This window comes from Perca flavescens, chromosome 12 (genome assembly GCF_004354835.1).
Source record: "Perca flavescens isolate YP-PL-M2 chromosome 12, PFLA_1.0, whole genome shotgun sequence".
Taxonomy (NCBI): Eukaryota; Metazoa; Chordata; class Actinopteri; order Perciformes; family Percidae; genus Perca; species Perca flavescens.
In genome coordinates this window covers 15034527-15047287 of record NC_041342.1, presented here as the reverse complement: position 1 = coordinate 15047287, position 12761 = coordinate 15034527, and the positions used below count along the sequence as shown (strand labels likewise).

Below are 12761 nucleotides of genomic sequence, written 5' to 3'. Positions count from 1 at the left end.
AGTACCAGGGCTTTCCCCAGCTTCCTGTATAGCTTCAACTATGCCTCAGTATAGTGCCATCTGTTACTGCTCCACCATGACCTCAGTATCCCCAAAAAGACCTTATTGGCTTTGTTACAGTAAAACAAGTTTTATATACCTATATATATATATATACCTAGTTTTTAATACCTTATTTGAGTGTCATCTCAAATTATTTCTCTAGCAGCTTTATAAGTAAATAGATTAAGATGTAGTCCACAGGATACCAAATATACATTTCCAAGAAAATAGGCTTCTCTCTTTCGACCTATGTGACTCATTGCTTGGTTTTGACATCCATTCTAAGGTGTCTATTTGAAATGTAGCTGTGAACATTATAATTATCACAGCAGTACAAGAAACAAAACATGGAGTAATGTAAGAACAATAAACAGATACAATATATACAAAAATATACAACATGCACATAACAATATATCAAATGTAGAAAGGAACACACTATACAGGAAGATACCCAGGGCCAGTGTGCATAATAAATATACTAAACATTGTGTTAGGTAATATGAAATAAGTAACCAATATATTATATATAATAATATGTATATAAAAACATGTTTTATAGCCTATATATAATGGCATGATGTCTATTTACTTCATTATTGTATCGCAAATCATTTTGAATCCTCATTTGAAATCACTAGTTATTATTTAAATTTTCATTCAGTATTCAGAACAAAACTTCTGCTGACCAGTCTCTAATATACTGCTAAGTGTTTTTTCTTTTGTGCCTTTGTGATTCCATACATTATTACATGAACAGCACATGTGCCTCAATGCCACTGAGCACTCAGAAAGCATGACCACAGCATGTACAACTACATGGGGCAAATAGTTGCAGCGAACAAGACTTAGCTATCGCTTTATTCTGAAACTCATGTACCGTAGCTTGCATGTTAAAGAGCATCGGTCTTGTCTCATGCCCACCGATTGTGCATCATTATGAGTCTTTGTGCACTTCACATGCATAGCCAGTGATCCCATTACCTTCACGAACAATAAAGGGTTAGGAGAAGGCGTCCATGGTAACCCAGTCTCCCCGGTAAAATCTCTTGCTCATAGTCATAGTCTGTTGCTCATATCCTCTAATAATGGGTTATATTTGTAAGCCGCCTTTTCATCCCACTGCTTATTGTCCCTAAAGTATAAGAAGCCACCTAGGCCAAAATTGAATACTTGACTTGTACATACAGTACATATATACAAGTACTACATTAAGCACTTGCATATACATGCATACTCTCATGCATATACATACATACACACACATGCATGCATAACATGAGAATGTATGAGGTTATGTAAGTGTGAGTATGTACGTATGTATGTGCATGCTAAGTATGTATGTACCATATGTGCATGTGGTAGGAGGTCAGGTAATGGTCGGGACAAACATGGTGTATGAAAGTCAACTTAAGGGACTTTGACGTTGACAAATTCACTTACGTTCATATTTTAATTTACGTATCAAATGTTCTTTTTGTTTGAATTCACAATGTTTAAAACTGTAACTGTGCATCCGACCAGGAGATGTTTCCTTGTGTGCAGTCATGTGATTCTGATGATGCGTGATTCAGTAGAAGTGAAAAGTAGAATGGATTGGAGTAATTATGTGAGTAATATTGACTGGAAGAAAGAATGTAAAAAAGTGCCTTTTAAGTTGATCCACAGATTCTATCCAGTGAAACATTTCTTACAAAAGTTATAGAGTGAAATGTAAATTTTTCTTTCTTTTAATTACATCCTGAAACTTGTTCCCGTTTATTTTGATTTTGTTTGGGATGTAAGTAAGTATGTGTATTACGTAAATTAAGTTACAAACACAAGTTAAGTAGTCAACGTAAAAAAAAATCACAAAAGTTGAACGAAAAATGGGTCTCCTGGGTGAAAGTTGCGTTTGTTCGACCCAGCAATCCACCCAGACGTCATACCCCAACGCACATACAATCATATTATGCACATACATACATATTAAGCACATACATACTTAAGCATACATACTCACATTCATATACCCTCATACTCATACACATTCTCACATTATGCATGCATGCCTGCATGTGTATGTATGACTGGCTGACTTGCTTTGATTGCTTTTTATTCTTTTATTAACTGCCTTTGTCTCTCAGATTGTTTGCCTATGTTCATTTATTTCTCCTATACACAGCGTCTTTGAGAACTGTAACTCTGTTGCCTTCAACTGTCTCTGTGATTGGTCATTTTGGTCATCACAGCAGATGTTGCCAGTGTATCTTTATGTGCATGCTGTCAAACAGCTGCGCTGGCGTATAACACTAATTTATTACTAGAGTATCAGGCTATTTCTGTCAACAGTTTATCCATTAAGCCCCTCCTCCTAGCCAGACTGATTTGCTTACTTCAAGAAGAAGAAGGATGAACGTAAAGCAATAGTTTAACATTTTGGAAAACACGCTTATTTGCTTTTGTGAGTGAGTTGAAAAGATCGATACCACTCACATGTCTATACGTTAACTATGAAGCTACAGCTTAGTTTAGCATGAAGACTGGAAACTGGGAAAACGACAAGTTGGTGTTTTGCAAAGGGTTATGTACCAGGATATTTATTAGCCATTAGCAGTGACTTCCCAGTCTTGTCATCACTTTGAGGTTTCCAGGCAACCTGTGGAAAGTTCAAGTTGCTGCTACTGGCTAAGAAATAGTCATGCATATTACCCCCTTTGAAATTACAACATGTTTACACTTTTCATGGATTAAACAAACAAGATATAGACATATAAACATTACATGTGTTATGATGACGATGTAACAATTTAAGGTCAATTTATAAATTAGGTTATTTCAAAAAGTCATAGCTCCTGCACCATACACCCAATTGACCTCAGAACTTGTAGCAATTGATAGCTTGAAGCTATACTTTCAAATTACACTGATTGATCAGTGTAATGGATGAACTATAATTAAATGTCAGAATTTTTAATTCAAACACCACCACTGGTGCAACTTTGATTAAAGTGAAAGTGAAGTGAAGTAATTTTTTTTAACGCTAACTGAGCTGACCATGATGATTAAAGGTTCAATTTGTATCCTTTGAAAGGTCAGAGGTGCTTTGTTACTGATTGGCTCATCTTTCCAGGAGGAAGACATGGAATCACAACCTCTTTTTTAATTGGCAGGAGAACCACTGTCGCAGGATCAAGATCCTGGGGGATTGTTACTACTGTGTGTCTGGACTGACCCAACCCAAGACTGACCACGCCCACTGCTGTGTAGAGATGGGTCTCGACATGATTGACACCATAACGTGAGTGTTCATATTTGTTTAAGTCTTTCATTTTGCAGTATTTATAATAGTGACATTTTAAGTATTAATCTATTAATGTAAACAAATGAAATCACTGTTAGCTGGCGATCCATTTGCTTTCTAAAGAAGTGCGATAGAAGCAAAAGAAATATTCCCTTGTATCTTTCTTCTATTCTAAACACACAGTGAGTCCATGTTGAAATTTTCCTTCAACTAGGGCAAATTGCCGCCTGGTTAGCCATGTGTGCTGTGAGTGAATTCTTACACTGAACATCTTAGTGAGCAGAACAACAGTTGGCTTAGAGAGAGTGAGAGAAAAAGGCTTTAATGGAGAAAGAAAATAAGATATTTTATTGAGTTTGAAAGAGCTTGTTACCCTTGCATACCCTGCATAGTTTGGAAGAGTGTGTGTGTGTGTGTGTGTCTGTTTCTCACAAAAGAAAGTGAGAGATTGAGATGCAGCAGAAGATTAAATCAGAAACTTTCATGACTTGACTGGAAGCCTGTTAATTAAGATTAGACTTTTTCCTCAACACTGATTAAATAGAGATGCTAAACTTAGCAATCTTTTTTGTTCCTTAGTCTATTTTGGTATGTTAGAGCAAAGTGGAGCATTTTGAACAGTGTTTGTTCCCTGTCCACTTCTTGACAGATTGCCACATCTCATTAAAAAGAATGCTTGTAGTACTAGTTTTATTCTATGACCTGTTCTCAATCATTATACATAAAGATTGCTTTTAACAGTAAATATTCTGATGTTATAGCAATATTGTTGTTTAAAGTAACACTGATGATTTTATTCAAGGTTTGCGCATAAACATACAATGTTAAGAGTAGTGCTCTCACCTATGATGGATCACCTGTAAAACATATAAGGTTGGATCGCCGACTGCTTGAGAACCTTTTAATATCATAGATAAATGTTTCAGTTTATGAAAGACAACATCCTCTCCCACAGTTGTCTCATTATTTGTCTAGTTTGTGATAGTCTAGTTTGACAGACATACGTATTATTAGTATAGTAGAAGTAAGTCTTATTGAATAACTGAACAGTGCTTGTCTACTAATGCAGGTCGCATTGTTGATGTCACATTGTATTTTTTTGTCACATTCTTTGCTGCCTTTTTATGCTCTGCCTAATTATAGATGTTCTGTAGATATAGATACAGACATATAGATATGACCTTATGACCTCACTCCAAAACACATGTGTTCTGCACTTGCAGGTCGGTAGCGGAGGCCACAGAAGTCAACCTAAACATGCGTGTGGGCTTGCATACAGGTCGGGTGCTGTGTGGAGTGCTCGGCCTCAGGAAATGGCAATATGATGTGTGGTCCAATGATGTGACCCTAGCCAATGTGATGGAGGCTGGAGGACTACCTGGGTCAGTACTGGACATTTTACATAAATACCAGCCTCAACGGCTATGGACACTGCACATGCACACTAACTATGCCATCTAGGATTGACACATGAAATCACCTAACACTGTCTGTATACTACTACTACGTCTTCATGCTTGGTAATTATGTTCAGACAAATCAGGGGAAAAAAGGCAAACTGCAGAGGAAACAAGTGCAGTGACCTCAACCACGTGGTTGAATTTTCACCTGTTTGCATAAATACATACATAATTACAAAAGACTTGACTATAAACAAAATAACCTCTTTGAAGAATTTTAAATAGGCTTAAGAACAGGTTCTCAGGCTTTATTTTGACAGTCTCCTGTGACTCTCGTCTTCAAATGACCGGCTCAAAACTGCCAAATGCGCCTACCTGCTGCATCTGCATAGAGACTATTATCCTGTGCCATATTTGCCTGTGCTCCACAGGAAAGTCCACATCACCAAATCTACGCTGGAGTGCCTAAATGGAGATTATGAGGTGGAGCCTGGAAACGGCCACGAAAGGAACGCCTTCCTCCTAAAAAATGAAATTGAAACCTTCTTTATAGTGCCATCTCACCGACGGAAGGTATTATATTGTAAATCTGTGCTAGAGAAATGCATATACTGTATATTTAGCTTTTAACAGAGGATGATTAAGATGAAAGCATCACTTGTATCTTGAGATTACACTTCCTGTAAGAAATTGGTCTTAGTTGAACCTTTTATTACCGAGACAGTGTGTACACATTAGCAAAGCCTCTGCAGGACGCATCCTAATCAGTATTAATGGACTTATGTGGTAAGTCAGAGTAGGCTAGGTTAAAAAAGCAGACTTATCTTGACCTGTCTTTACATCTAATATATACAATACAACCTTTAAATAGAAATATAGTGTTGACTAAAGCATCCAGCATCATATGATGGAGCTCTCACACATTTGTTGTTGAGCTGATCTCACTTCCAGCCTGTAATAGATTTGACTGGGGATAAAAAGCCTTTGGCATCTATCATCTCGAATCTGCACAGTCCTAAAAAATACAGAGATATAATGTGCGTGTGTGTCTGTGCATACACATAAACATGCACGTCTCCAACAGATGTGCCACAAGCAGCTGGAGAGGGAATTTCAGTCTTGGTTCTGTACTATTCCTCCTCTCCTTTCCTCTCCTCTCCTCTCCTCTCCTCTGCTCTCCTCTCCTCTCCTCTCCTCTCCTCTCCTCTCATCCTCTTTATTTCTTGCAGCAAGTTTTTACGTTATGCAGTATTTTGCTTGCACATAGGTTACATGGGCCTTTAATGAACCTGTAACATCCCAGTAGCTTGTATCTTTCTTCGATATGCGGGAGACTTTGCTAATCCTCTTAATAGAGCTGATGGTTAGACTTAATCAAAGACTTGGCTTAGAGAAAGATGTGCCCTGACTAAGCTGTGTTGGACAGGCTGCTACTCACTCTGCTATTATGCCTTTAATTACTCCTGCTTAGGGACTCCCTTCCAACCTTGTGTATTGAACAAAAGCTATATCTCTTACTGCAAATGACATTTCCTCAAACTCTTTAACATACGCTTAATCTTTATAACAGCTATTTCTAAAATACAAAGAGAAATGAAGGCATCAAACTTCTAAAACTATTAAAATCACCTCAGGGACTGACCTACCTTATTTTAATCACTTTCTAGTAAAATTCCTGAGCCTAATCATAATGATTGCATGCGTGTGTGTGTGCATGAGCATGTGTGCACGTGCATACTCTCCAATGCATGTGCATGATATATAGACCCTTACATAATACATATTACTGTGTGGGGTATCATAACTAAATCCTTGTGTCCCGTTTCTTATCTGGTGACAGATATTCCCAGGATTGATTCTTTCGGATATAAAGCCAGCCAAAAAGATGAAGTTCAAAACTGTGTGCTACTTACTTGTGCAGCTTATGCACTGCAGGAAGATGTTCAAGGCTGAGATTCCCTTCTCCAATGTCATGAACTGCGAGGACGGTGATAAGGTATAAACTCTCAGTGTCTGTGTTGTAGTTTCTGTGTTTGTTCGTGCTGTGATTTACGTTAATGGAGACAAAAATATATTCAGTCTGGATGTCTAGAGTTTTCTACAATAGTGAAAAATATTTGATAAACACTTGTTTGACTGAGCTAAATTTCTAAACGCCCCTAAATGTGGACTGATCTCTTTATTTAACCAGATCTTGAAACTGTATTCATGGTATTGTTTAGGCATTACAGTATGTTATTAGTGGTGAAAACTACTTTAGCAACAATATATTTCAAGCAAATGCTTTCTGTACTTTTCAGCACTTAAAAGGCATTTTAAACTATTATTCTTTATATATATATATATATTCATTCATTTCATTTATATCCCTGGATGTCTTATAAAAAAGCCTCACTTCTGGTCATGCCATAACATTTCAATGCGATTAACACCAGGACTTGGCTGTTCCACAATACAAATTTCTATTTGCTTAAGACATGAGCTAAAGCTGTATAGAACATATAGAGTTGTGAATCATCTAAGGGGCAAACATTAGAGGAGCAACAGTGCGTGTTTGTGGATTCCTTCATGGTTTAGCGGCTTTCTTAACGTGAACTCTTGGACATACAGTAGATTAGCGTGTGCAAGAGATGCTCCCATATCCAACGTTGTTACACAAATGTTCTTTGTCACCTCACTGAACATTGTACATCACACTCTTGCAGTGATATTTGCAGCACAGCCAGCTCTTGCTGTCTGTCTCTTACAGATCTCTGCTGTAGACTCGTAATTAGAGCTGAAAAACCAGCTATTATGATAATGCATTTATCCATTTTCTTTGTCTCATGTGATAGTTTCTGTAATGGCATATTTCTGGGTTTTGGGTGGTCAATTGGACAAAATAAGCAGTTTACAGATGTCATATTTGGCTATAACCAAATGATCAAATGATTAATCGAGAAAATAATTGGCAGAATAATCAATAATAATAATAATAATCATTATGCAGCCCTACTCTGAATCATAGGCTCTCTGAGAGTTGACTCTGTTGCTGACATTGAGTTGTTTTTATTGAGCAGGAGATGTCCACCCACAACAAAATGTCATCACACTGGTTGGGAATCATGACTCCCAATATTCCACTTCATAGATGTCCCTTTCTTAGTAGTTCACGCATGCTTACACTGAATTAGCAAATAACAGTTTAGGAGGAGTCTAGGTAATGCAATAAGCTTTAGAAACTTGTTCTTGCAACTGTACATCTCAGTGGATAAATACATGGCTTTCACAGGATGTGTATGTATCGTAAAAACAGGGAGTGATGCTAAGTAATGATCCTATCATCTATAATGACCTCAGCATGTCGGAGACCAACACACCATATCCCCCCGCTTATACTGGCAGCGACACTGACAATCTGGCCAAATCTCAAAGAGCTAACTTGACCTTGTGTGCCTGAAAAGAAATCGTGTGGCCTGGCAGCTGTACAATCCTTGTACCAGTTGTTTAAATCCAGATTTTCAGGTGTGTGTGTGTGTGTGTGTGTGTGTGTGTGTGTGTGTGTGTGTGTGTGTGTGTGTGTGTGTGTGTGTGTTTTCTTGTTTAACTATATTCGTGGGGTCCAAAAACCGGGAAAACAGTATACTTGTGGGGTCCCGACAGCTTTGTGGGGCCAAAATGCTGGACCCCACAAGTTTAAAGGGCTGTTTGAGGGTTAAGACTTGGTTTTAGGATTAGGGGATAGAATTAGGTTATGGTTAGAGTGAGGGTAAGGGTTAAGGTTAGACATTTAGTCGTGATGGTTAAGGTTAGGGTAGGGGGCTAGGGAATGCATTATGTCAATGACGGGGCCCCACAAAGATAGTGAAACGCACTATGTGTGTGTGTGTGTGTGTGTGTGTGTGTGTGTGTGTGTGTGTGTGTGTGTGTGTGTGTGCAGCCACTGAGTGTGTTGCCCTCAGTGGCTGCATCCAGTAGATCTTTACCTCACACTACATGATAGTGTCTCCTCTTAGATCTACATTAGTAGTAATGATGACATCCTCACACCATAGACAGAAGGCAGATTAGTATAAACTGAAAGACAAATGGAAAGGCGGAGAGAGGTTAAGTCATACATGCACCTTCTACTGAATGGTATTTTTGCATTCAGACCACACACTCTTGAATTGTGTAAAATGGCATACACATTCAAGACACGGAGGAGAGTAATATGAGGGACAAGGGATGAATCAATAGGATTTTTGGTGCAGCAGACATGCTGCATGATGTGTCCTGTGCTACGTTGAGCACAAGATGGAACATAAGTAGAAGTCGGCATCTGCAGGTCACTGTGCTGCTGCCTCATGAATAACAAAAGAAGCAGGGAAGTAACGAGGGAGTAAGAAAGAACATACAGGACCAGGGACGGAAGGAAAGAAGGAAGAATATACAGAGGCAGGGGAGAAAAGAGGGAACGGAGGAAGAATGGATGGAAACAAGAACATAAGGAAGAATATACAGAAGTGGGAAAGGAAAGATGGGAAGGGAAGACTATGGAAGCAGGGAGGGAAATAATTAAGAATATATGGAGGCAGGGAAGAAAAGAAGGAAGAATACATGGAGGCAGGGAAGGAAAGAAGGTAGTAAGGAAGAATATTTAAAGAGAAAGGAAGGAACAATATACTGAAGCAGGGAAGAAAATAAGTAAGTAATGTAGAATAGACAGAAACAGGGAGAGAAAGCAGGAAGTAAGGAAAAATAGGCCGAAGCATGAAGGGACAGAAAGAAAAGGATGAAATGAAGGAAGTCAGTGTGCTGTACACATTCATGTGTCATGAACTCATAAACAGTCTGGTGATCCTTGCTCACCCTTTGCTTCCCTACTGCGCCACCGAGCTACAATTCATCCAGCATGCTCACTTACATGCACACACACCCACATACACACACACACACACACACACACACACACACACACACACACACACACACACACACACACACACACACACAAACATCCACTCTGCCATGTTAACTCTCTGGATTTGCTACAATGCCCAATGTTTTGCAAAGCTGCTCACTTAGGCTGCCTACAGACACTAAGACACAGCGGGGTGCATTCAGTAATGAAGTTAAGTGTGAAGGCAATGTCCTAATTTGAAAGTATTATCAGCTGCCTGTGTTTATTGAGTCAACTCTTATTCATCCTTGTTCCTAATATGATAATACTCCAGTAGTGCAGAGAATAGAGGGTGCTGCATTGCAGCCTATTCATCACACTGTTGTTTTTCAAGTTCTACATTTTCTCCACCAGCGGAGGGCCATGCGGACGGCTCCACAGAAGCTGAGGAATCGTTCCAACACAAACCAGGCTAACGTGGTCCAGAGCAGCCCCAGAACCCGGGTTAACCGTTACATCGGTCGACTAATCGAGGCCCGCCAGACCGAGTCAGACACAGCAGACCTCAATTTCCTCACACTTATGTATAAGTGCTCTGAGCGCGAGAAGAGGGTGAGGACTTTAGACACTGCAGACACATACGGCACCTGTACATGTTGTGGATGAAGCCTCTGAATGTATGTGATACTTTGTTAATAATAATAATAATAATAATAATAATAATAATAATAATAATAATAATAATAATTTTTATTTGTTGGCGTATTTCAAGACACCCAAGGACACCTTACAAAACATTAATAAAAACATGTTACCCATTCTTTTCTGGTCTCTGGCCTTTCATAGTACCACCAGGTTCCTGATGAGTACTTCACCAGTGCAGTGGTCCTCTCTCTGATCCTAGCTGCCTTGTTTGGCCTTGTCTATCTTCTCATCATACCACAGTATGTACAGCACATTCTGTTGTTGTTCCTTCTTCTCTCTATGGCTTTTTCTCTTTCCATTTATCGCTTAGTTACACAGGTCTCTGCCTTTTTAACTAACCCTGCCATCTCTCCTTTGGTTCTCCTCTCAGGGGCACAGTGGTTCTTGTCCTTCTCGTCTTCTGCATCTGTTTCCTAGTAGCCTGTATCATGTACCTGCATATCACTAGAGTGCAGGTAAATGCAGCTGCTTTGTTATCGTTCTTGTCTTCCTTTCCTTAAACACTTCTTACTAACTAACATTAACTTCTTCTCTCTGATATGGTGCCTAACACAGGTGGCAAGCTTCTTCATTTAAATTCTTCCTCTTCTTTTCGCTGACTAAACGAAATATGTAAATGTATTATATACAGCCTTGTAATAACGATTCAGTATTCATTGGCTTTAAGATTGCTTTCTTAGCCCCTATGCTGTACTTAAACTCAGATAGCTAGTCTATTAATTTCAGCTTTTGTTGAGGTTGATGGTCATCCTCAAAGCTCCTTACCACATCAATTTGTGTTTTTTTTTTACACTTCGTGACTTTTACACATGTTCTCCCTCTCTTTCTCTTTCTGTTCTGTACCTTACTTACCTTATGCTACCCCAATCAGCCTTTATCAGTTTGATTTCAAGCCTTTTTCTGTATAGTATTCCTACAGCTACTAACACACTTTGTGTCGTTGTTGTCTTGCCGTATATTACCATAATATGTAAATATGTTGTTGTTTTTCACAATATCATTTTAAATGCTCTTCATGGTGTTGTTCTCTTTCATCTAACATTTCTTTGTTTTTGTCTCTCAGTGTTTTCCAGGGTGCCTGACCATTCAGATTCGCACTGCTCTCTGTATTCTCATAGTGCTCTTAATCTACGCCGTGGCCCAGACCTGTGTGGTAAGTGGGAAAGGCAACAATAAAAATGTCATCCACCAAATATGACCAACCAGTAAGAAAAATGTTGACATATTTTTGGCTGTAATTGTACTTCCTTTTTGGTTTAAAAAGGGTATGCTTGGATGCTAGACTGTACTGGTGAGATGTTTGATTATTACAGTTGTAAGATATTGCATCAGTTGTTCTTTATATATCGGTGGTGTAAGTAAGGAAACAAAAAAAAGCTATCTCATAACAGACTGTGAGAGTAGGCTGATATTGAATTATTCTCTTCTTTGATATCATCTTTATGCACATGTATCGTCCTGTTTGCCTCTGTCAGGTGGGCTGTATGCCCTGGTTGTGGGGTAGTGCCAACACCAACACCAACAGCTCCATCGTCATCATTGATATGGACAGCGGCGCCAACCACACCATGGCGGAGCTGCCTTGTGACGGTGCCGGCTATGCCTTTCTGTCCTGTGTGTTGTGCACACTCACCCTGGCACTTTTCCTGCGGGTCTTCTGGCTGCCTAAGATGGTGCTAATGTTCCTACTGGGGGTGCTGTATGTCACTGTGTTGGAACTCAGTGGCTTTCGCAAGACTGCAGGGTGAGAGCTTCACGGCACAACATGACCACAAACTCACTGATGATGGCATCTAGCTGAAACACGTTCGTTTTTTGACCACATTAAATAAGAAGATTACTTATCTGTGAGTGCCAGAGTTTTTGTTTTCCACAAACACCAGACACACACAATCATAAAAAACACTGCTTGTGTGCTGTTTTAACTTCCATCAATTCCTGAAGTTGCACAAGGCAACGACTGGCTGTGAATGTCAAGCCACGGTTTTACTTTGTGTTTGATCCGGAGAAGGGACAGATAACCAGGAGTTTGGAAGAACATTTACAGTACACGTGGTGAGGTGTGTGTGTGTGTGTGTGTGTGTGTGTGTGTGTGTGTGTGTGTGTGTGTGTGTGTGCAAGTAAGTGAGCTTGCTGGATGAATTGTGTAGCTCGGTGGCACAGTAGGAAGCGTGTGTGTGTGTGTGTGTGTGTGTGTGTGTGTGTGTGTGAAGGAGTCTTTGCTTGTCTGAAGCCCACATACTCTTTCATTTTCCACCATTTGAAGCAGCACGTGTGCTCCTTAGTTCCAAATCAGAGGACAATGTAGGGGAGAGCTTTAGTTGTTTCAACCCAGTACCGAGGGGCCTGGCCAATTTTGTTGGAAATCAGATCATAAATGTGCCCCTGGAAAGTGATTCCTTTAAATTTGTTAAGGTTATTAAGATAAAGATGTCTTTTGAAAAGCTAATTTTCTGTAGACGCAGTTATG

At 39.4% G+C, this 12761-nt stretch overlaps 1 protein-coding gene across 1 annotated transcript in view; it reads left to right on the top strand.

Annotated features, from left to right (window-relative positions):
• The window catches only part of LOC114565945 (adenylate cyclase type 1), a 36245-nt gene that overhangs the window by 20554 nt on the left and 2930 nt on the right, over positions 1-12761 (top strand). The window contains exons 5-13 of the mRNA XM_028594288.1: positions 3195-3322; positions 4549-4707; positions 5157-5298; positions 6566-6721; positions 10001-10198; positions 10433-10530; positions 10662-10746; positions 11355-11444; positions 11767-12035. Of these exons, the coding sequence (XP_028450089.1) occupies positions 3195-3322; positions 4549-4707; positions 5157-5298; positions 6566-6721; positions 10001-10198; positions 10433-10530; positions 10662-10746; positions 11355-11444; positions 11767-12035 (1325 nt within the window). The remainder of the gene's footprint in view (positions 1-3194; positions 3323-4548; positions 4708-5156; positions 5299-6565; positions 6722-10000; positions 10199-10432; positions 10531-10661; positions 10747-11354; positions 11445-11766; positions 12036-12761) is intronic.